Source organism: Barbus barbus (assembly GCF_936440315.1).
Source record: "Barbus barbus genome assembly, chromosome: 32".
Classification (NCBI taxonomy): domain Eukaryota; kingdom Metazoa; phylum Chordata; class Actinopteri; order Cypriniformes; family Cyprinidae; genus Barbus; species Barbus barbus.
In genome coordinates, this window is record NC_136760.1 from 2,275,611 (window position 1) to 2,296,655 (window position 21,045).

The window sequence follows — 21,045 nt, forward strand, 5'->3', positions numbered from 1 at the left end:
TCTCTTTGAAAGTGCTCTAGGCTGCTGCTTTAACCCTTTATCCACGTGATGCGCGCTCGCGAAGTGCGCGCGCGTGGGAATTGCGCGCACAAGAACCCTTCAGCGTACCACATAAGAATCCAAAAGCAAGAACTACAGTTTTCAAATATCAATGTTTAAGTAATATACACCCGTTTAACCAATCACAGATCAAATCTCCATCACTTGAGCAATATAAAGGATTTTCCGGACAAAATGTGCGAGGTAAGAAAAGATGTCACAGCTGAGTTAGTATTAATTTGTGATCTTGAAGATGGACAATAAATCAGAATCAGCAAGCTCGAAGAAAATCCACGCAGGCTTCTCATTTACATGTTAAATCAGACAAATACTGACTGTGCAAACCATCAACTTTATGTCAAAGTTAATCCAAATGTGCTATATAACACTGCAAGGGTTTCCCTTTGACATGTGGGTTATTAAATTAAACGTTTATCGTGGAATTTATCAATACAGATCAGATAAATGGCATAAAATCTAATCACGTCACACAAACCTCCATGTTCAACTTTCTTTAATCACCAATGCCAATATTTAAGGAGTAGCCTAAGTATGCGAATAACAGCCTAATAACAATATATAACATAATATAATAACATGTTGTCGGTACATTTTAACATAGGCAAAAAGACAAGACATAAGGGTACAACACAACTAAAGATTTATGCATTTCATTCTCTTTTAAAGCACTAAAGGCAAAACTCACTTTGCAGCTGATTGCGATAATTTGATCTAATATTTAATGTTAAAAAAGAGAATCATTATAATTACAGATTGTATTTTCAGACTAATGATTTTCAGTTTTGGCTTTTTTTTATTTCTGTATTTTAAAATTGAATAGTATAAGTGAATAAATATAAACAATTTCAAACACAATATGGTTTAAATTTTGCTGAAGGGATTGTCTTGAACAAGTATTAACCTTTTATTTACCATTTTAGCTGCATTTGTATAAATACCTTTGTAAAGAAAACAAACTACTTTTATGATTTCCCACAAAATGTGTTTTTCCTTGTTCAATAAAGATATATTTCTTTTTCTGCAATCATACATTACTGGAGAAATTGTACATTAAATGATGTGCATTAAATGAATAAATGTCATGTGCATTAAAATGAGGGTTTATCTTATGTAGAACACCACAGCCTGTGAGTAAAACTTTCTACTAAATCTATTTATGCAAAAACACTAATGCAGATTAACGAAGGGCTGCAAGACCCTCATTAGTCCTGCCAAAAATGTGAACAGAACAAAGGACGTTTCATTCACAGTGCACTTAAGCTAGTGAGTCACGTCTTATACAATAAATAAATAACACAAAATAAGACTGAAAACAAATTAAAGGTTGATAAAAAAATTCAATAATTTAAAAACATTTGAACTTTTTTATTTTGTTTTCTTCAATTTATATTCTCAAAAAAAGTTCATTTTACTAACCATTTTAATTCTAAAATATCTAAAACATATATATATATATATATAACACAGCACGTCTTTTAACACTGAGCTGCTCATGAGACGCTTCACCTTGTTTTACCCCTGTGACCAGAGATTAACTGTAACAGTGCCTTGTTGTTAACTTTAACTGTTTAATTCCTTGTTCTCATATATCGTTCCAGAGAGGAGAAAAAAAGAAAAAAAAACTTTCCGGTTCCCAAGTGTCAAATGAGGACAAACTCTTTATGAATTACACTTTCTTTCTTTTTTTCCCCCCTTTCTCCCTTGCATTTTACCTCACTTAAATATCCAGACATCTCAGACAGCAGACTGACATTCAGGGAAGATCCACTACAATTTGGCCATCAACAGTTATCCATATGATATTTCACGCCTCAGGAGTTTCGATCCAAATATATCATTACCCGAACCTCTAACAATCAGCTATTTTTTCCCCAAACATTGCAGAGGAAGCGTGTTTGAGTGAAGGATCCAGGTTGAAGAGAGTATCTGGCCTCCAGCAGGAGTAAAGGCTTTGAGGAGCCGCTTTAATTGCTGGCACATTGATAACATACTGCAACAGCAGCTCTTCTGCGCTCGGTGTGATTGATTGCTGAAGGAGCTGCATTCTTTCACGTACCTGCTTCGGAGACGCATTACCTTACTTGCCCTCTACGGAGGCAATGTGGGATGTATTTGTTTGAGGAAATATTGTAATGGGAACAAAAAATTAATAAACTCCTGTCAGTCTGAACATCTTGAGTGAGGACTGATGCAGCCTCAGGGTGTGCCATTAAAATAACAGGATAGTTAGTTGTGAAAAACTTGGGAGGCTTTAACTATACTAATGATCTGAAGACAATCAATATCACTTTGTTAAGAAATGGTAGAGAGTTTAAACCGATGGACAAATTAAGCAGACAAATGAAAGTTCTTTGGGGTATTCATGACCGGGACATTTTATTGGAACATTATTGGTTTTAAGATAACACCCCTTCAGAAAGATTTCCCTAGCTTGATCAATATTAATTTTCAGAAATTAATGAATTAATAAAGTTACACTAATATGCTACAATGTAACTGCGAAAACGTGTAGGCTGTAACGTTTTTAAAAGAAAAGGATATACATACACTACTGTTTAAAATTTGGGGTCAGTCTTTTTAAATGTTTTTGAAAGAAGTCTCTTCTGCTCACCAAGGCTGCATTTATTTCATCAAATACAGTAAAAATTCTGAAATTTACTATTTAAAAAAAAAAAGTTTTCTATGTGAATGTTAAAATATAATTTATTTCAACGCTGAATTTTCAGCATCATTACTCCTGTCTTCATGGTATAAAGTTGTCAAACTGCCAAAAGTTTTCAAAATAACAGCACTTTTAATAATAGTTCAAATAATAGTTCACCCCAAAATTTAAATTTGCCGAAAATGTCCTCACCTTCAGAGTTTGTTTCTTCATCAGGTTTGGAGAAATGTAGCATTGCATCACATGCTCTGCAGTGAATGGGTGCCGTCAGAATGAGAGTCCAAACAGCTGATAAAAACACCACAATAATCCACACCACTCCAGTCCATCAGTTAATGTCTTGTTTTTAACTTCAACCCGTTACTTCCGGCCATGATCCATAATAACGCTTCCTCCAGTGAAAAAGTCCATCTCCTGTTGTCTCCCACATTAAAATCCACTCACATATTTGTTTTGGACTGTAAACAGTGTTTGATCTGTGCAGATTTCTCTCCTGATTCAGACAAAATTACTTCTTCACTGGAGGAAGCGTTATGGAACAGTTCACAGTTATACTTGATGGACAAACACAGCTTTTGTCTTCTCCAGATGTTAACTGATGGAGTGGAGTGGTGTGGATTATTGTGATGTTTTTATCAGCTGTTTAGACTCTCATTCTGACGGCACCCATTCACTGCAGAGCATCCATTGCTGAGACACTGATGCAATGCTACATTTCACCAAATATGATGAAGAAACCAACTCACCTACATCTGCACGACCCATTATGACTGAAACTATTATACTGTTTACGCTTCTAAAGAAGTGTTTTCATCACAGCACACACATTCAGCACGTCTGTAGATCCAGGAACACCGGCTGCATGTAACCCTGTTGTTCTCAGTATGAAAATAGCTCATATTCTCACAAACAGGCCCAACCCTTGCACGAAGGTTTATTTCCCAGAAAACACCTTCCACGCCAGGAATCATTCACAAACATCACAGGCCGTCAATGCCACAGACAACTAAATTGGGAAATGCGCTGACAGTACGAAGATAAATTGGCCCTCAATAACAAACCAGCGCTTTGTTTTATATTGTAAGCGAATCTTGCTTTGTCACCGGTCCATCGAAACACACCCGCCTCTGCTCCAATCTTTCTGCCCGCAGCGTGAAGTGATCGGGCAGGTAAAGAGGAAGAGCCAAACCCATCCATATTTCATGTGCTCAGCCTGAGGGAGCCAATCTGCCTCGCATTTACATCCTTCTGTGTCCATCATCATCTGTCAGCGCGGCGGCGGTGAGACAGCAGTCTTTAAATGAAGTAACACGCTGATCCTAATTAAGAAACTGACATTAAAGGACGGCCAACACTCAGATCTCCAGCGCAGAGCGTGAGGTGTCTTGTTTGGAGATGAATGGGAATAAACAGCCCTCCTGTCTGGATCCTCGCAGGCCTGCCAATGTTTGTCACTGAAAGGAGCCGCATGACTGAGGATATTTAAGGATCTGGGATTTTATTCTGCCTCCAGGAGATGTTTCGTGATTAAGCTTGCTCCGTGAGCCGAAAGGAGCCGTGGAGGGAGTTTTGTGGGCTTGTGTCATTGAATTGGGCAACTTCGTTACTGAAGTGCTGGTTTCTCAGACGTAAAGATCTGGAGAAAATCATTGAGGGTCTGATAGACTCGACAGTCATTATCACATCAAAAACATAGTGCATGCGCCACTAATAAATTTCTCTTTCGATTCTGATATAACCGCTTATTCAGAAGGACATCTGCCGATACCAATCATTTGGATTTTCTTAAAGGTGTGGTTCACCCAAAAATGACCCCATGATTTACTCACCCTCAAGCATTCCTAGGTGTATATAACTTTCTTCTTCAGACAAATACAATCGGAGTTATATTAAAACAATGTCCTGATCATCCAAGATTTATAATGGCAGTGAATGGCTGTCGATATTCTGAAGTCCAATGAAGTGCGTTCATCCATCAGAAAAAGTGTTTCACATGGCTCCAGGGGGTTAATAAAGGCCTCCTGAAGCGAATCGATTTGTTTGTTTAATAAAAAATTCATTGCTTGGCACGATCTGTTAGATCTTCAGATTGTTGGTCTTGTTCCTCAGGTGTTTGCAGTCAGTGGAGCTCAGAGGAGACGGACAGCAGCTGCGTCCAGAATGAGAGGAATGACACCCTTTGACCCGCTTTATGTTGCATCTATTGCGACAGATTTTTATACATTCACACTATGGGCCCTCAAAGTTTAAACAGTTACATGTGTTCAAGCCTATTGCTAAAACCACAAGTGTCCTCAGAGAGAGGCGATTCAATCATGAAGCACATTAGTTAATGTTTTGTCTCTGCAGAATCAGAAAGGCTCATGTGTTTTATTACAGACGGCATGATGATGCTGAGGAACGTCCTCTAGTGGCCAGCTATGATTTACATCTACAGACACTGAAACACAAGCACTGGAGGGTGGAATCTACTTCAGTTCACTCTATACATTCATACTGATGAAGAGATTTGAATATTAATTTAGTAAACAGTCATTTATCTTTCATGCTGTTTTAGAAACTAGTAATAAATGTCAGTAAACAATATACTTCTGAATTCCTCTTTCATTTCAACTTCACCTGAACTTATTTAAAAATAGATTAAATCTATAGTTAATTTAATTGGGTTTATGGCCATCTATTTTAGTGGAATTGGACGTTTATTATCACTACTCTCATCAAAAATTGTAATAAAAACCAAATCAGCTTTTGACAGAGTATATTAAAATATATTTATGATTAATTGGGGTAGTGTAGATACAGTCTTGTAAATTCTAAACAACAACAACAATGCTGTATTATGAATTAATAGCTGCCACAATTATTAAACAATATATGAAATTATAATTATAATAATATAGCATAGATGAGGTTGTGTCAAAGTTATGAAAAAATAAATATATATATATATATATACACACACACACACACGTATATATTAGCTGTAAGTTATTTATTAAGTAATATCTATAAATTATTATTGTAATAAATTAAAATGTGGCACAATTTTCTGTTATTATATCAAGTGCCTTTTGAAAAAAGAAAAACAAAAATGACAAAATACACAGAAAAAGTATTACTTTTTTATTTATTATTATAATAGTAGAATGATATTATAAGTATAGTAATAATAATACTTAAGTATAATTTATAGTTGGCTAGCAAAAATGAAGTTTTTCCAAAATTCATGCTGTATTGTTTGAGTTTATAGCTGTATAATAATAATAATAATATAATAATATTAAAAATAAGTTATTTATTAAATAATATATTGATAAATTACAATTAATTCTAAATGTAAATACACTTAAAAAAAATGTATAAATTAAAATATAAAAGTGGCACATTTCCTGCTGTATATCAGGTCACTATAAAGGAAGTTTATGAGTGTAATGAAAACCAAAACAGCTTTTGGACACAGAATTTCTGAAATAAACTGAAACAGTATTGCTTTTTTTTTTAATAAATGCAACAATACTCCAATTCTGGTAACAGAATTCAAGTTTTTACAGATTTGGTTTACAAAGGAGCAGAAATCTTCCCTATTGAACAACTTCAAAAAGTGACTTAAATAATACAGTACAAAAATAGACTGCTTCATCATGAAACGACTCATTCAGTAACAGTGGCACTGTAGTCATAGAAAAACAACAATAATGTAAAAACAATAAAAGAGCCTAGATGTAGCTTTCGCTGTTGAGTAAAAACAAAACAACATTACATTCACTGGCATGGTGTGTGTGTGTGTGTGTGTGTGTGTGTGATACTGTGTGTGTGTGTGTGTGTGTGTGTGTGTGTGTGATACTGTGTGTGTGTGTGTGAGACTGTGTGTGTGTGTGTGTGTGATACTGTGTGTGTGTGTGTGTGTGTGTGTGATACTGTGTGTGTGTGTGTGTGTGATACTGTGTGTGTGTGTGTGTGTGTGTGTGATACTGTGTGTGTGTGTGTGATACTGTGTGAAGGCACTGCGGTTTACAGCATAGCGGCTCACACCAGACCCGCGTCTTTAGCCATCCCATAGAAGATTCCTTTCTGAGCGATCAGGTTACTCGGTGTGTCGAACTCTGCGATCTGTCCCTTGTCCAAAACGAGCACTCTGTCACAAGAGAAACGCATGACTCAAATCACTTTTGTATGGAATTGTATTTTCGCCAATTAATAAACAAATAGGTAATTGGGACTTTTTATCTCGCAATTCTGACATTTTTGTCACAATTTTGACCCTTTTTCTCAGAATGGAAGAGTAAATCAGAATTGCGTGAGATACTTTGTTTGAATTTTTTTGACTTTATATTTTGGACACTTTTCCCCTTGAACACTATTTTTGTTGATTATTGTTTAATAAAAACCTCTCCGAGGCTTGACGCCACACCCACTGTGTCTGTCGTTTGCTCCTCCCGCCACAATATATATATATAAATGGCACAATTTGATGCTATTATATCATGTGCCAAACGACATTCAAGATTATTACTCTGGTCAAGTGAAAACCAAAACCATTTTTGGACAGAAAACTTATGAAATGTGCATAGAATCAGTATTACTTTAATAATAAATGCAATGCAATAATATATTAAATTATAATTTAGCTGGCAAGCATAGTTTTACAAAGAAAAATCTGAAAAAAATCTTGAAATGAATTTGAAGCTGTCAGAGTTAAATAATATATTAGATTATAATTATAATAAATCAGAATGAAAATGCAGCCCTGCATCTTTAAAAAACTGCTGATTTGATGATGCTGAGATCAAACATCAATAAACACTTTTCATTTTTTCACAACATTTTTGTGCCTTACTCCAGTTATCACAACAACAAACAGTCATGTGTCAAAAATGATAAAACAGAGTATTCAAAATGTATAATTTAACTCAAAATCTGGCATTTTTGTGCTGATTAAGCGAGAATACAAAATGACTTCACCCAACAAACGATCATCAAATGCAGAAATGCTATAAAAGGCTCCAGCAAAGCAGACAGTATTTTTGGAATCTGCAGCTCAAATGTAGTGAGAAACAGGATTTGTGTTTGCAGATGTGATGCTTGACTTGAGGTACCTGGTGTAGTCCATGATGGTGTTGAGTCTGTGAGCGATGGTGAAAACGGTGCAGTCCTCGAACTGTGTGCGGATGGTGGACTGGATGAGATCGTCCGTCTCCAGATCGACAGCAGCCGTGGCTTCATCCAGCACCAGGATCCTGGTCTTCCTCAGTAAAGCTCGCGCCAAACACACCAGCTGCCTCTGACCCACACTGAACACACAGGATTCATAATGCACTCATAATGCATCACACTTACAGCAAACATAGAGAAACAGATTATGCATGAACTAGGGCTAGATTTGAACATTCTTGGTATTGTTTGCCTGAACCCTCTGATGCTGCTCTTGTGGCAGTCCAAGTATTTATTTCACTGAAAAGAATGTAATATTAAATTTTGATAGAGGTTTTTATTTAATATTTTGTATTTTTTATATTAAATTAAATATTATATTTAAATTAGAATTATATGTATTAAATCTTAAATGTTTTGAAGCACAGACTCGAGTTTTGTCTCTTGCACTGGCAGAAAAAAGTTATAGAAGTTTATTATTCTAAACAATGCATATACTATTTTTTTTAATTTTACATGAAACATATATTTTACAAAACATGTTGAAATCTGAAACTGTTTGAAAAACAAAGCCATAAATTAAGTTGTGTTCCAAATTCGAGGTTCACGTCACAAGCTTTTACTTTAAGATTTAGTTTGGGCACACAATGAAAATAGCAGTACAAGTGTGACTTTTTTTGCAAGATCATTTAACCTTTTCAAATCATGTCAATGTTTTTTTTATTCATGTTTATGTTCACACAGCAAGTGCCAAAACCTTTGTACCATTCTGAAGAAGTAAAAAAACAACCAGTCAAAAATGAGCGGGTTAAAATAACAGTATGTTTTTGTGAATATATTGTGATGTAATGCACAGCCCATATTGCTGTATTGCTCCTGCTTGCTTGTACCTGAGGTTTTCTCCTCCTTCGGAGCACTCCAGGTCGAGTTTGGACGTCTGGTTGCTGACAAACTTCTTCAGATGAGAGAGTTCCAGCGCTTTCCACAATTCTTCATCACTGTATTTCTCAAAGGGATCGAGGTTCATCCGCAGAGTCCCGGAGAACAGGACGGGCTCCTACAAACACATATCAATCACATCAGATACTGTGCGACGCAAAACATATGTAACCAAAACTCAGCATTTATTTATCATCAACATGAATCAATGTGAATGGCAGCACTCCACGATATATATTAAAATTATTATTAAATAATAAATTAAATAATAAGGTGGTAGAATTTCCAGCTTTTAATGGCAATTGATAAAAAAAAAAGAAAAATGTAACACAAATACATATTTGATGTCAAAAATATGTTCAATATTTAACTTTTTTGAACTAATGCTGTACTGCTGAATTTATTATTATTAAATATTAAGTTATTTACTAAATAATATATAAAACCATAATAAACTATACATTAAAATTAAATAAGTGGCACAATTTCCTGCTATTAATGCAAATTAATTAAAACAAAAATGTAACATCAGTATTTAACAAATGCTGTATTGTTTATGAATTGATAGATATCAGTTCTCATCAATAAGTTTCTTATTGAATAAAATATAAAATCATAATTATAAATGAAAATTAAATAAGCAGTAAAACTCCTGCTATTAGTACAAATGAATAAAAGAAAGATATAACAACATTTGTATATATTTGATATATATTTAACTATATATATTTGAATACTGTAAATATATATTTTTAATTTAAAAAATGGAATAAAACTGCTGTCCTGTCATGGCTAGCATATAAAATCCTTTCTGTTGGGCTGTGAAAGGTGCTGAGCAAAACACATTAAAACACTGCAGCATTTTAGTAACTGTTAAAAGGTGAAATGAGGTTAAGAACAGGTTTTACTAGAGAAAACAAACAACAGGATAAAAGCCCAATGTTAATAATCTGGACACGAGCTAACAGGCCATTAGTTTATACCAGGCTAATTAGCCAGCGTTTAGTGAGCCTGAAGGTGCTTTGGCATCAAAACCACTATCAACTGCTTTATGGCTCTGAATGGGGAAATGAGCTTTTTCTGCTGACCCATCATGAGAGTAATGCTAATACAGCAGTAAACACCATTCCCAAGCTGTGCTTAAATTAAAACAGATGCTTTGCCACCAACAAAGCTGAAGAAAAACCCAAAAGACCCACCTGAGGGATGATGGTGAGTTTGGAGCGGAGGTCGTGAAGGCCGATCTCAGAGATCTTCACCTCGTCGATCACGATCTCTCCATCCGCCGCCTCCAGCAGACGGAACAGACACAGAGTCATGGAGGACTTTCCAGCCCCTGTCCGTCCGACGATACCGACCTGAAGAGCGACACGCCACCGGTTACGAACTCACAGCATCGTACAGGCACTTTAAAATACACACAATCATTCTAGACACCTTATTGTGAATTATTATTTCGATTCTTAGAATGCTGTATTTTCATCAGCTGGTTAAATTCCACACCACTGCTTATGTGCTGCATAAAGGAACGCAGAAATAATGCAGTTTCCCTGGAAATAAAACATTTTCTGTTTCTGACGGCCGCTTGTCATGGAGAAGAAGGGATGCCCAACAGTACTTAAGATTCAATATTATATAAACGTGCTATTCTGAGAAAATGATCATAATTATGAGAATATTATATATATATATTTAAATACTGTAAATATAATATCACATAATATAATATATCATAATCAAATATAATAATCAAAATTTGAATTAAACTGCTGTCCTGCCATCGCTAGCATATAAAATACTTACTGTTGAGCTGTTAAAATTGCAAGATATAAATGCGCATTTGAGAAAAAGTCATAATTATGAGATATAAACTCAAAATTGCTAGATATAAATGTGCAATTCTGAGAAAACTGTCAAAATTATGAGATATACACTAAACATTCCCAGGAATAAATGTGCATTTCTGAGAAAAGGGTCATAATTATGAGATATAAACTCAAAATTGCAAGATATAAATGCGCTATTCTGAGAAAATGATCATAATTATGAGATATAAACTCAAAATTGCTAGATATAAATGTGTATTTCTGAGAAAATGGTCAAAATTATGAGAAATAAACTCGATATAAATGTTCTATTCTGACAAAATGATCATAATTATGAGATATAGACTCAAAATTGCTAGATATAAATGTGTATTTCTGAGAAAATGGTCAAAATTATGAGAAATAAACTCGATATAAATGTTCTATTCTGACAAAATGATCATAATTATGAGATATAGACTCAAAATTGCTAGATATAAATGTGCAATTCTGAGAAAACGGTCAAAATTATGAGATATACACTAAAAATTCCCAGGAATAAATGTGCATTTCTGAGAAATAAGTCATAATTATGAGATATAAACTCAAAATTGCAAGATATAAATGCGCAATTCTGAGAAAACGGTCAAAATTATGAGAAATAAACTCGATATAAATGTGCTATTCTGACAAAATGATCAAAATTATGAGATATAAACTCAAAATTGCAAGATACTGTATAAATGCGCAATTCTGAGAAAGTGGTCATAATTATGAGAATATTAGATATATATTTGAATACTGTAAATATAAAATAATCCAAATTTGAATTAAACTGCTGCCCTGCCATCGCTAGCATATAAAATACTTACTGCTGAGCTGTTAAAATGGCAAGATATAAATGCGCTATTCTGAGAAAATGATCATGATTGTGAGATATAGACTCCAAAAATGTGCAATTCTGAGAAAAAAGTCATAATTATGAGATATAAACTCAAAATGGCAAGATATAAATGTGCAATTCTGAGAAAACGGTCAAAATTATGAGATATACACTAAAAATTCATAAAACCATTAAAAAAATTCCATAAAATGATGGCGAATATTTGCAAATGTTCCGATTCTTTAATGTTCCTCTTCATAGATGTGTGAAGGCTTTAGCAATAACTGTGATATGAAAAAAAAAAAAAAATCACACGATAATGATAATAATACACCATTGTGCCTTTTAACATGAGAAGAATGTTTCTGTGCTGTGAATGTGTGATCTAGAGCAGGTCAACGAGAGCAACACTATGATGACGCTCCTCACCTTCTCTCCTCCTTTGACCTTCAGCGAGATGTTCCTCAGCACCAGGTCCAGTCCCTCGCGATACCTCACGCTGTAGTCTATGAAATCCACGTTTCCCTTCAGAGGCCAGTCTGGAGGAGGCTGCTTGTCCTCCACTATCCACGGAGCCTACGGGTTCGATTTCAGTGATTTACAATGAACTCTTGCTGCTTATTGAGCAGTCTGTGTGCAGAATAAACTGCAAAGTGGACCAGATTTAATACTGATATTCAAAGTCTTGCTCATGCAAATTATTTCTTAACCCTAAGAAAATGATTATATGATGACGGTGGATTATATTCTACTGTGTGTGTACCTCAGTCTGCGTCTCTGAATACTCCTTCACTCTCTCCACTGCTACTATGTTGCTCTCGAGGTCAGAGGTCATCCTCACCATCCAGTTCAGGGACATTGTGACCTATTCAGAAAGAAATAACAATTGTTGATGCAGATTTTATTTGCACAAAAACCATTGCATTTCTCCTCTACTCTAGCTTTTTCATAATCTAGCTTTATAATAAGCGTGGCATTGTGTCTTGTGAATATTGTTGGCTCTGTGCTGAATTGCTTATGTTCCTCTATTTCAAGTTGCACTGGATAAAAGAATTTGCTAAATGCATACACTACCAGTCAAAAGTTAGTTTTTTGTGTTTTTGATGTTCTTCTGCTCACCCAGGCTGCATTTATTTGATCAAAAATACAGTAAAAACTAATAGCTGTTTTCTATGTGAATATATTGTAAAATGTCATTTATTCCTTTGATCAAAGCAGAGTTTTCAGCATCATTACTTCAGAAATCATTCTAATATGCTGATTTGCTGCACAAAGAAACATTTCTGATTCTACACTAGCATTCAAACATTTAGGGTAAGATAAACAAAATTGTAAAAATACTTTTATTCAGCAAGGATGCATTAAATTGATCAAAAGTGACAGCTAAAGAATATTTCAACTTCAAATAAATGCACTTTTAAATAATGCAAATAAGAACCATTATTAAAAATTGACCAAATCAGCAGCAAATCAGCCTGATTTCTGAAGTAATAATGCTGAAAATTCAGCTGTGCATCACAGCAATAAATTACATTTATTCACACAGAAAAGTTATTTTGAATTATAATAATATAATTTCACATTTTGTACTGTATTTTTGACCAAATAAACGTGGCTTTAGTAAGCAGAAGATACTTTTTTTTTTTTTTTTTTACATTAAAAAGCAATCTTTAATTCAAACTTTGTACTGGTCCAGTGCAAATGTAAATATTTCACTGATGCAGTTATAATAAAAGCATTATGATTTAAGCAGTTCAATCTTTTACTCATCTAAAGGTACGTTAACTTGATTGCACACATGATTATACGGTACATAACGAGTGTGATTTTACCTGTAGAGCATATGACACGGACAGACCGACCAATCCGGGGTTCAGATTCTCCTTCCCAATCACAGCAAACAGAGCAGCAAACAGCACAATGCAATTGCCGATAAACTCGATGCGAACCCCCAGCCACCTGTGTGCATCCGAACACAACACCGTTACAACTCACACAACGGAGAGATGCTCGAAACTGAATTCAGAAAGACATTTCCCGAAAAAAGCAAGTGAAGCAGACGCTAAAGAATGAGGAAATGCATGCATCCAAACGAGAGCGAGACCAAACCTACCTGTTGGAAACAATACCAGGGTAGTAACTCTTTTGGTTCTCATCCACTTTCATATCGCTCATGAGAACAAAGGCAACGTTTCGCCCGTAGGCGCGGATCACGCTAGTGCCTGTGATGGTCTCCGAAAAATGAGAATATATAGGAGACCTACTGACAGACTCCAGCCTCTTAAGCTGCCGAGACGTGGCTACATAAAATCTCTACAGAGTAAATCAGGGAGAGAAATAAACAATCTGCTATTACAACAACAGAGAACAACACAACAACATCATATGTATAGCATAAAACACGAAATATTCATAAATATACAGTACAAATGAGCAAGGATTCAGAAAACTCTGGTCTTATCATTTGACAACATGCAACTTTCTGCTGATGTTCTTGCTTTTTCTGAGCAAGTCTTTTCAATTAAGACTTTAAAATGATGCTTTAAAAGGAACTGCATTCCAATCAAGCACAATGACTTAATATTGCCGGTTTGTCTGAACTCTATAGGAATGTTTAGTCAGTTTGCTACTAACTCATTTATTAAATCAATTTTAACAAGAGAAAATGTCCAAAAAAAAATGTATGGTGGCCAAAAGCTTCTATATAATAATTTTCGATTTGTCCTTCAATGCAAATATTAATGGTAACTACTCTTTTGTCTCATGCACAATACAGTTTGGGGTCAGTTTTTGACAGAAGACTACAAGGCTGCATTTATTTGATAAAAAATAGTCTTCAGTGTCGCATGATCTTCAGAAATCATTCTAATATGCTGATTGGCTGCTCAAGAAACATTTCTGATTATTATCAATGTTGAAAACAGTTTTTTAATTTTAATTTTCAGGATTCTTTAATGAATCGAAAGTTCAAAAGAACAGCATTTATTTGAAATAGAAATGTTTTGATAACTTTGATGCGTCCTTTATACATAAAGTCTTTTAAAAAGTTAAAATCTGAATACGTTAATCAAAATTCTTCCAAATATCAAATACTGCTACCTTTAATAAACTGTATGTGATTCTAGATAATCCAAACATTCCTTCGTTCAGACAAACCATAATGTCTAATTTTTAATTAACGATTGAATTTAGTTTCTAGAATCCTCACTTTTAATCAGCTATCAACCCATTTTTCAGAATACATGATATGAATTACTTTCAACAATCAAATATTTCAAAACAATGTTCACATTAAGGGATCAAATATAAATGGAATCATAATGTTGCTTGGTTTGGCTTTGTGCATTCCTGAGTTTGTGTATATAATGAAATCAATGAGAATTTAAAAGAATGCATTTGATATTTTGCATGCAGAAAGTGATTTGCTTAGTCATCGCACAGAAAATATAGAAAGCCAGTTTGCGCCATGCAAAGCCTAAGCAATGCGCAAAAGAGAGACCGTATGTGTAATTTTATTTGTATGTGTAAAAGACAATCAGGAGGGATGCAAGACCGAGATTGGAATTTTAGTACCTAAAATATGTTGAGAATCACAGTAGAGTGACTAGACCAAAACTGCTGTTCAGGCCTAATGAAATGACACCAAAGGCCCATAAACATCTTAAAAAACATCATTGTTATACAGTATCAGAGGTTACAAGCTATTTTTGTTATCACCGTAATGCTGTTTTTCTTTCATCCACTTGTAATTAGGATCTGATCTGGTTAAGCAGAATTTAACACTAACTTATTACTAATATTTAGGCTACTAACAACGTAAAGGAACAGTTCACCCAAAAATTGAAATTCATTGAAAATGTGCTCACCCTCAGGCCTTCCAAGTTAGTTTCTTCATCAGATTTGGAGAAATGTAGTATTGCTCAGCAATGGATGCTCTGCAGTGAATGGGTGCCGTCAGAATGAGAGTCCAAACAGCTGATAAAAACATCACAATAATCCACACCACTCCAGTCCATCAGTTAACATCTGGAGAAGGCAAAAGCTGTGTGTTTGTAAGAAATAAATGCTTCATTAAGAGTAGCTATTTTTTTTTAAAAGTTTTATATAAAATAGTAGTCCCTAATCCATTATAATGCTTCCTCCAGTGAAAAAGTCCATCTCCTGTTGTCTCTCACTTCATAATCCCCTCACATATTTATTTACAACTGTTTTAGCTTGTAAACAGTGTCAGATTTCTCTCCTGATTCAGACCAGACCACTTTTTCACTGGATGAAGTGTTATTATTGATTATAGACTCGTATTTTAGTTAAAACTAAATTATTATTGTATTTGTTTCTTACAAACACGCAACTTTTGGCTTTATAAGACATTATCCAAAGGACTGGAGTGGTGTGGATTATTGTGATGTTTTTATCAGCTGTTTGGACTCTCATTCTGACGGCACCCATTCACTGCAGAGCATTCATTGCTGAGCAAGTGATGCAATGATACATTTCTCCAAACCTGATGAAGAAACACACTCATCTATATTTTGGATGGTCTGAGGGTGAGCACATTATCATCTTTGTCTGAATTATTCCTTTAACACCAGGACACCAAATCCACTTCTTACTCATGACTCTTATTGCACCCTCACATCCCCAGTTCTTTCATTAAAATAACTACAGTACAAGTTAAAAGTCCTGTCTGTTACGTGCGCTAGCATTAGTACTGACAGCTACACGCTACACTGTTAGAGTTAGAGGAGCACACAGTAAATGCTTGTGTAATGTGAATGGAGATTAGGCTGATGAAGTGATGAGAGACAGTAAAACACTTCAAAACCACTTTCAGTAGAAGACAAATGAATTAACTTCTACTCCTGCAAAGCTGACTCTAGTAAAAGACTGTTCTTTACCTGCCTTTATTACTTTTCAAAATAACTGATCATTCTCATATTATTATTGATAATATGGTATATGAAGTTTGCTACAGGGAACATACTGTTTACTATATGCCAAAGTACTAAGAAATTCATATACACTTTAATAAAATAAATATTAATAATCATACATTGTTGCCATAATTTAGTAATAACAATTTTTTTTACTATTACTTTGAACATTGATTATATTAATCATAATGATAATTTACTGCAACATTTAATTTAATTATATAATAATAATAATAATTAGTAATAGTACTAGTAGCAGCAGCATTAAATCATTTAATACAATAATTTACTACTAATAATAATTTAGTAAACAATATAGTAATAAATCTAATTAATACTAGCAGTAGTATCAATATTATATAACTTGATAAATTACTTATTACAAAAATGTATTATTACTATTACAGTTAATAATAATGTTTTAAATTATATCCTAAAATTAATTATTATTATAATTTCTAGTACTAGTATTAATAGTATATCATTTAACAAATTATTGTAATAATTTATTATTTTAAAATAATAATAATGATTGTAATAACAGTAAATAATAATATAATAGTAATTACCGACTGCAATAATTTAATCAGTAATAATAATTATCATCCTTACTATAATTAGCAGCAGCCGTATTATTTCATTTGACAAAATATTTTAATTTTTTTTATATTCTTAATAATAGCAATAATAAATCTTAGTAAATTATATAATAATAATAATACAAAAGAACACTTTTGACTCAAATGATTGTACTGTTAATATAATGTACAATATTAGCTAAAAGTAAAACGCAAGGATTTGTGGTATACTGCGTTCGGTAAAGAACAGATCAGAGTCTCGACTCCCTGAGCGCGCTACAACCGAATGACCAAACCACACGGTGTCAAACTACAACACTACGACAGTGATAATGCAGCTAGAACATAACAACAACAACACATGTTAGCATGCTGTATTAATGAGTTAGCAGATTGTTCCTATTTACCTGGACCCACCAATAGAACAGCATTAACGGCACTATGACTATGAGGAACATAGGGGTGAGGGCAGAGCATACGATCAGCACATTTACTGTGTACCAGAAAGTGCGCATCCAGATATCAATATTTTCTGGAATGACAGAGTCTATTGTGTCCACGTCTTTGCTGAAGCGGTTCAAGACCCGCCCAGAGGGTGTGGCCTCGAAAAAGGCCTGCGGGGCCCTCAGAATGGCATGGAGCATGTGGAGGTGCGTCGCGTGGGCCGCCTTCAGCATGCTGTACGCCCGACACAGTAAACAGTTGGCCAGAATCAGCGCACCTGTTGAAGGGCAGCACACGGGTTAGTCGGCCCTTGCTCGCTCACAGCTGCTTCAGACAAGCACTTCAGACAGTGTGTGTGTGTGTGTGTGTGTGTGTGTGTGTGTGTGTGTGTGTGTGTGTGTGAGAAATACTGACAGAGGCCGGCACCGTGTCCGCTCATCTAGGAGAGAAACAGACTCGTGTGGAAGTCAGAAAACTGCTTTCTCTGTGGTTGTGTGTTTCTGTTGTGCTTGTGAGAAATTCAGCATTCAAATGACTATAACATTCACATTTGAATGTAGCTTAGATGAAAATCTGTTCAAAAGTTTGGGGTCGGTAAGAAAGAAATGCATACTTTTGATTATCTAGGCTGCATTTTTTTGTGACAAGATTTCTTTTTGCCGTTCTTCTGAACTTTCTGTTCATCAAAGAACACTGAAAAATTCAAATGTTCCACGGAGACAACCTCCTTTGGATTATTAACTAAGAACTAGATAATCATTAGATTACTCAATAACTCAACTAAAGCATTGCTCTCATATACAGACAGCATACATGAACCCTTAGTAACTCGTGATGAATTGCCTGGAGAAGTGTGGATGTGTTTGATGATCAGCAGAGGGTGCTGGTGAAGCACGAGGATCCAGAGACGGACAGACACTCCCAGAGTCCCTGTGTGCATGTGTGCGTTTGTGTGATGGTTTGTGCTCATGAATGGGTGTGATTGTGAAAGCAAACAGCAGAAGTCAAAGCAGGAAGTGGGCAGCGGGCGCTGAGGGAGGAACAGGAAACAAGCTCTTGCACACACCGGGAGATAAGACACACAAGACACAAGACATGGCTTTGCTCACACCACGTGAAAATCTGATCTTTAGGACAGAGCGTCTGCATGTGATAACATCAGATCTGTGTGTTCAGACACGGTTGTGCATAAAATGCTTCTAAAACTGTTTTTTAATTTACTGTTTACTACATACAGAAGACTGCAAAAAATTATTTTCTTATTTGTTTTCCACAACAAATATAAAAAAATGATTAAATAAAGATACAAAGTCTTAATTCAAGATACATTTACATAGAAAAATGTAGAAAACAATTCATTTTGATGCATTTTCAAAATAAAATCGAAGTTTAAGCTTAACACAAGAAAAAATATATATATAAAAAGAAAAAAATAGCCAATGGGGTCAGAAAAATAATCTTAATTTAATATACTTTTTTTTACCATCACTGACAGATTATAAATTATAGCTAAATATAAGTTAGTTAATCATATAATAATAATATTTTTATTATTACAAAATATATATAAATTATAATAATCATTAAAGGTTAGAAAAATAAACTTAATTCAAAGTTAAATCTAGTTTATTTAACTCCCCATTGACAGATGATTTTTCTTGTTTCACGCTTAACTAAAACTTTACATTTTATGTTAAGTTGCTTCTCTAAAAATGTAATTAAGACAGAAAATGTAAAACATAAACAAAATTACACAAGATGTATTAAATTTACATATGAAAATTCACAAATATGTTTTGGAAGGATCTTATTAAAAGTATTAAAGTGCTCAAGAATTTTAAATCATTGTTTACTTGCATTAAAAGCAGTTGAATGTTTAATAAAACGTTTGAATGTTTCGTGTATGAGCAAAAATGACAGCTGTAGAGAAATAATGCACACTTTGTGTGTCCTAATTGACAGAATATAGAATAAATGGAAATGTAAAAACAAAAACAACAACTAAGAAATCAGATTTTTTCCCCGCTGTTTGAACAAAGCCATATAGACATAGAGGAAGTATAGAGGAAGAAATCACACAGGTTACACAGACTGACTCTGACGTCTCTGTACCATATGCTGGAAAGCACACACTCAAATACTCCTCGAAAGGGAACTGAAATGCAAACGTTATCCCGCTTTCATCCAGAATCGGGGTACAGCTGCAAAAAAGGGGAAAAATACCTGCACAAAGATGTAAATCAAAGCCAGAGGGACAATGACCACCGCAAATATGGGCGTACTGCAAATGATAACAATCATGGTGGACAGAGAGGCAAAGAAGGTGCCCAGGAACATGAGGACGGTGGATGGGAGGACCTCATCGATCACGTAAATGTCCTTGGAGAAGCGGTTGATGATCCGGCCTATGGGGGTGGTGTCAAAGAAAGCCTGGGGCGTGTGAAATTTGTTGTCCAGCAGGGTCTGATGCAGCTTGCGTGCGGCCTGGATTTTCCCCAGAGCCAGAGTAAAGGAGGAAAACATTACCAGGAAGCCTGTGTTAGAGAGACCAGAGGAGGGGCACAGAGTCACTACACTACACACACCTGCAGGGGATTGTGGGATACGGGAGAGCTACAGAGCAGGAGTCAAACGAGAGCACTGTCCTCACCACAAATACACACACGGGCCGAGTTCACACAAAAACAACAGGTGCATGAGAGCACTCGACTTCAGAGAAACTACGAGGAATCTTAACGCAGCTCTTTTCCGTATAAATGACAAGATCGATCGAGCAATAAAGCTGTATTCAGTGGATTCAATGTGTTCACAATAGAGGATAAAAACACCTCTTTTTTAGTTTTTGCTATTGGTTATTCATTTTGTCAACTGTTATTTAATTTAGTCTCAGTCCTGTGTCAAATGTCTGTTTTAAAGGAACACTCCATTTTTTTTGAAAATAGAGCTAAACCCCAAGAGATAAAGAGTTGAGTTTTACAGTTTTTGAATCCATTCAGCCGATCTCCGGGTCTGGTGGTAGCACTTTTAGCGTAGCTTAGCATAGATCTTTGAATCTGATTGAGACTGACGGAAAATGAAAAGTTGCGGTTTTCTTTGCGCCTGAAAGTAGTTCCCAGCTAGGTAACTAGTTATGATATAGCTGAAAACTTCTTTCAGGTGCTGCGTAATATCACTGCGCCTGCTGCACTCAGGGTACGGCAGCAAAGTTTCGTGATTATTACGCCGGAATGAGAGTATAGTTCTTAGCCGTATCGGCCTAGAAAATCACAACTTTTCATTTTCCGTCAATCTTAGTACATGATGTAACTACAGAAGAGTCAAGCTTTAAATAGGAAAATTATCGAAACTCTTTAGTCATTTTTGTGCGCAATGCTAATGGTCTAATCCGATTCAATGATCTATGCTAAGCTACGCTAAAAGTGCTACCGCCAGACCCGGAGATCGGCTGAATGGATTCAAAAACTCAACTGTTTAACTCTTGGGGAGTTGGAAAATTAGCCTATTTTCAAAAAAAGGGGAGTGTTTCTTTAAGGCCCGTTCACACCAAGCATGATAACGATAAAGATATAGTTCTAAAAATCATTCTCAG

The 21,045-nt window shown here is 35.1% G+C and overlaps 1 protein-coding gene across 1 annotated transcript in view; it reads right to left on the reverse strand.

The window, feature by feature from the left end:
- Nucleotides 1-6,222: 6,222 nt before the first annotated feature.
- The window catches only part of LOC306851957 (ATP-binding cassette sub-family C member 3-like), a 63,265-nt gene continuing 48,442 nt past the window's right edge, over nucleotides 6,223-21,045 (reverse strand). The window contains exons 23-31 of the mRNA XM_079388501.1: nucleotides 19,680-19,990; nucleotides 13,614-13,813; nucleotides 13,333-13,459; nucleotides 12,264-12,365; nucleotides 11,930-12,076; nucleotides 10,012-10,170; nucleotides 8,764-8,930; nucleotides 7,819-8,013; nucleotides 6,223-6,857 (exon numbers count right to left, since the gene is read on the reverse strand). Of these exons, the coding sequence (XP_079244627.1) occupies nucleotides 6,749-6,857; nucleotides 7,819-8,013; nucleotides 8,764-8,930; nucleotides 10,012-10,170; nucleotides 11,930-12,076; nucleotides 12,264-12,365; nucleotides 13,333-13,459; nucleotides 13,614-13,813; nucleotides 19,680-19,990 (1,517 nt within the window). The 3' untranslated portion in view covers nucleotides 6,223-6,748. The remainder of the gene's footprint in view (nucleotides 6,858-7,818; nucleotides 8,014-8,763; nucleotides 8,931-10,011; nucleotides 10,171-11,929; nucleotides 12,077-12,263; nucleotides 12,366-13,332; nucleotides 13,460-13,613; nucleotides 13,814-19,679; nucleotides 19,991-21,045) is intronic.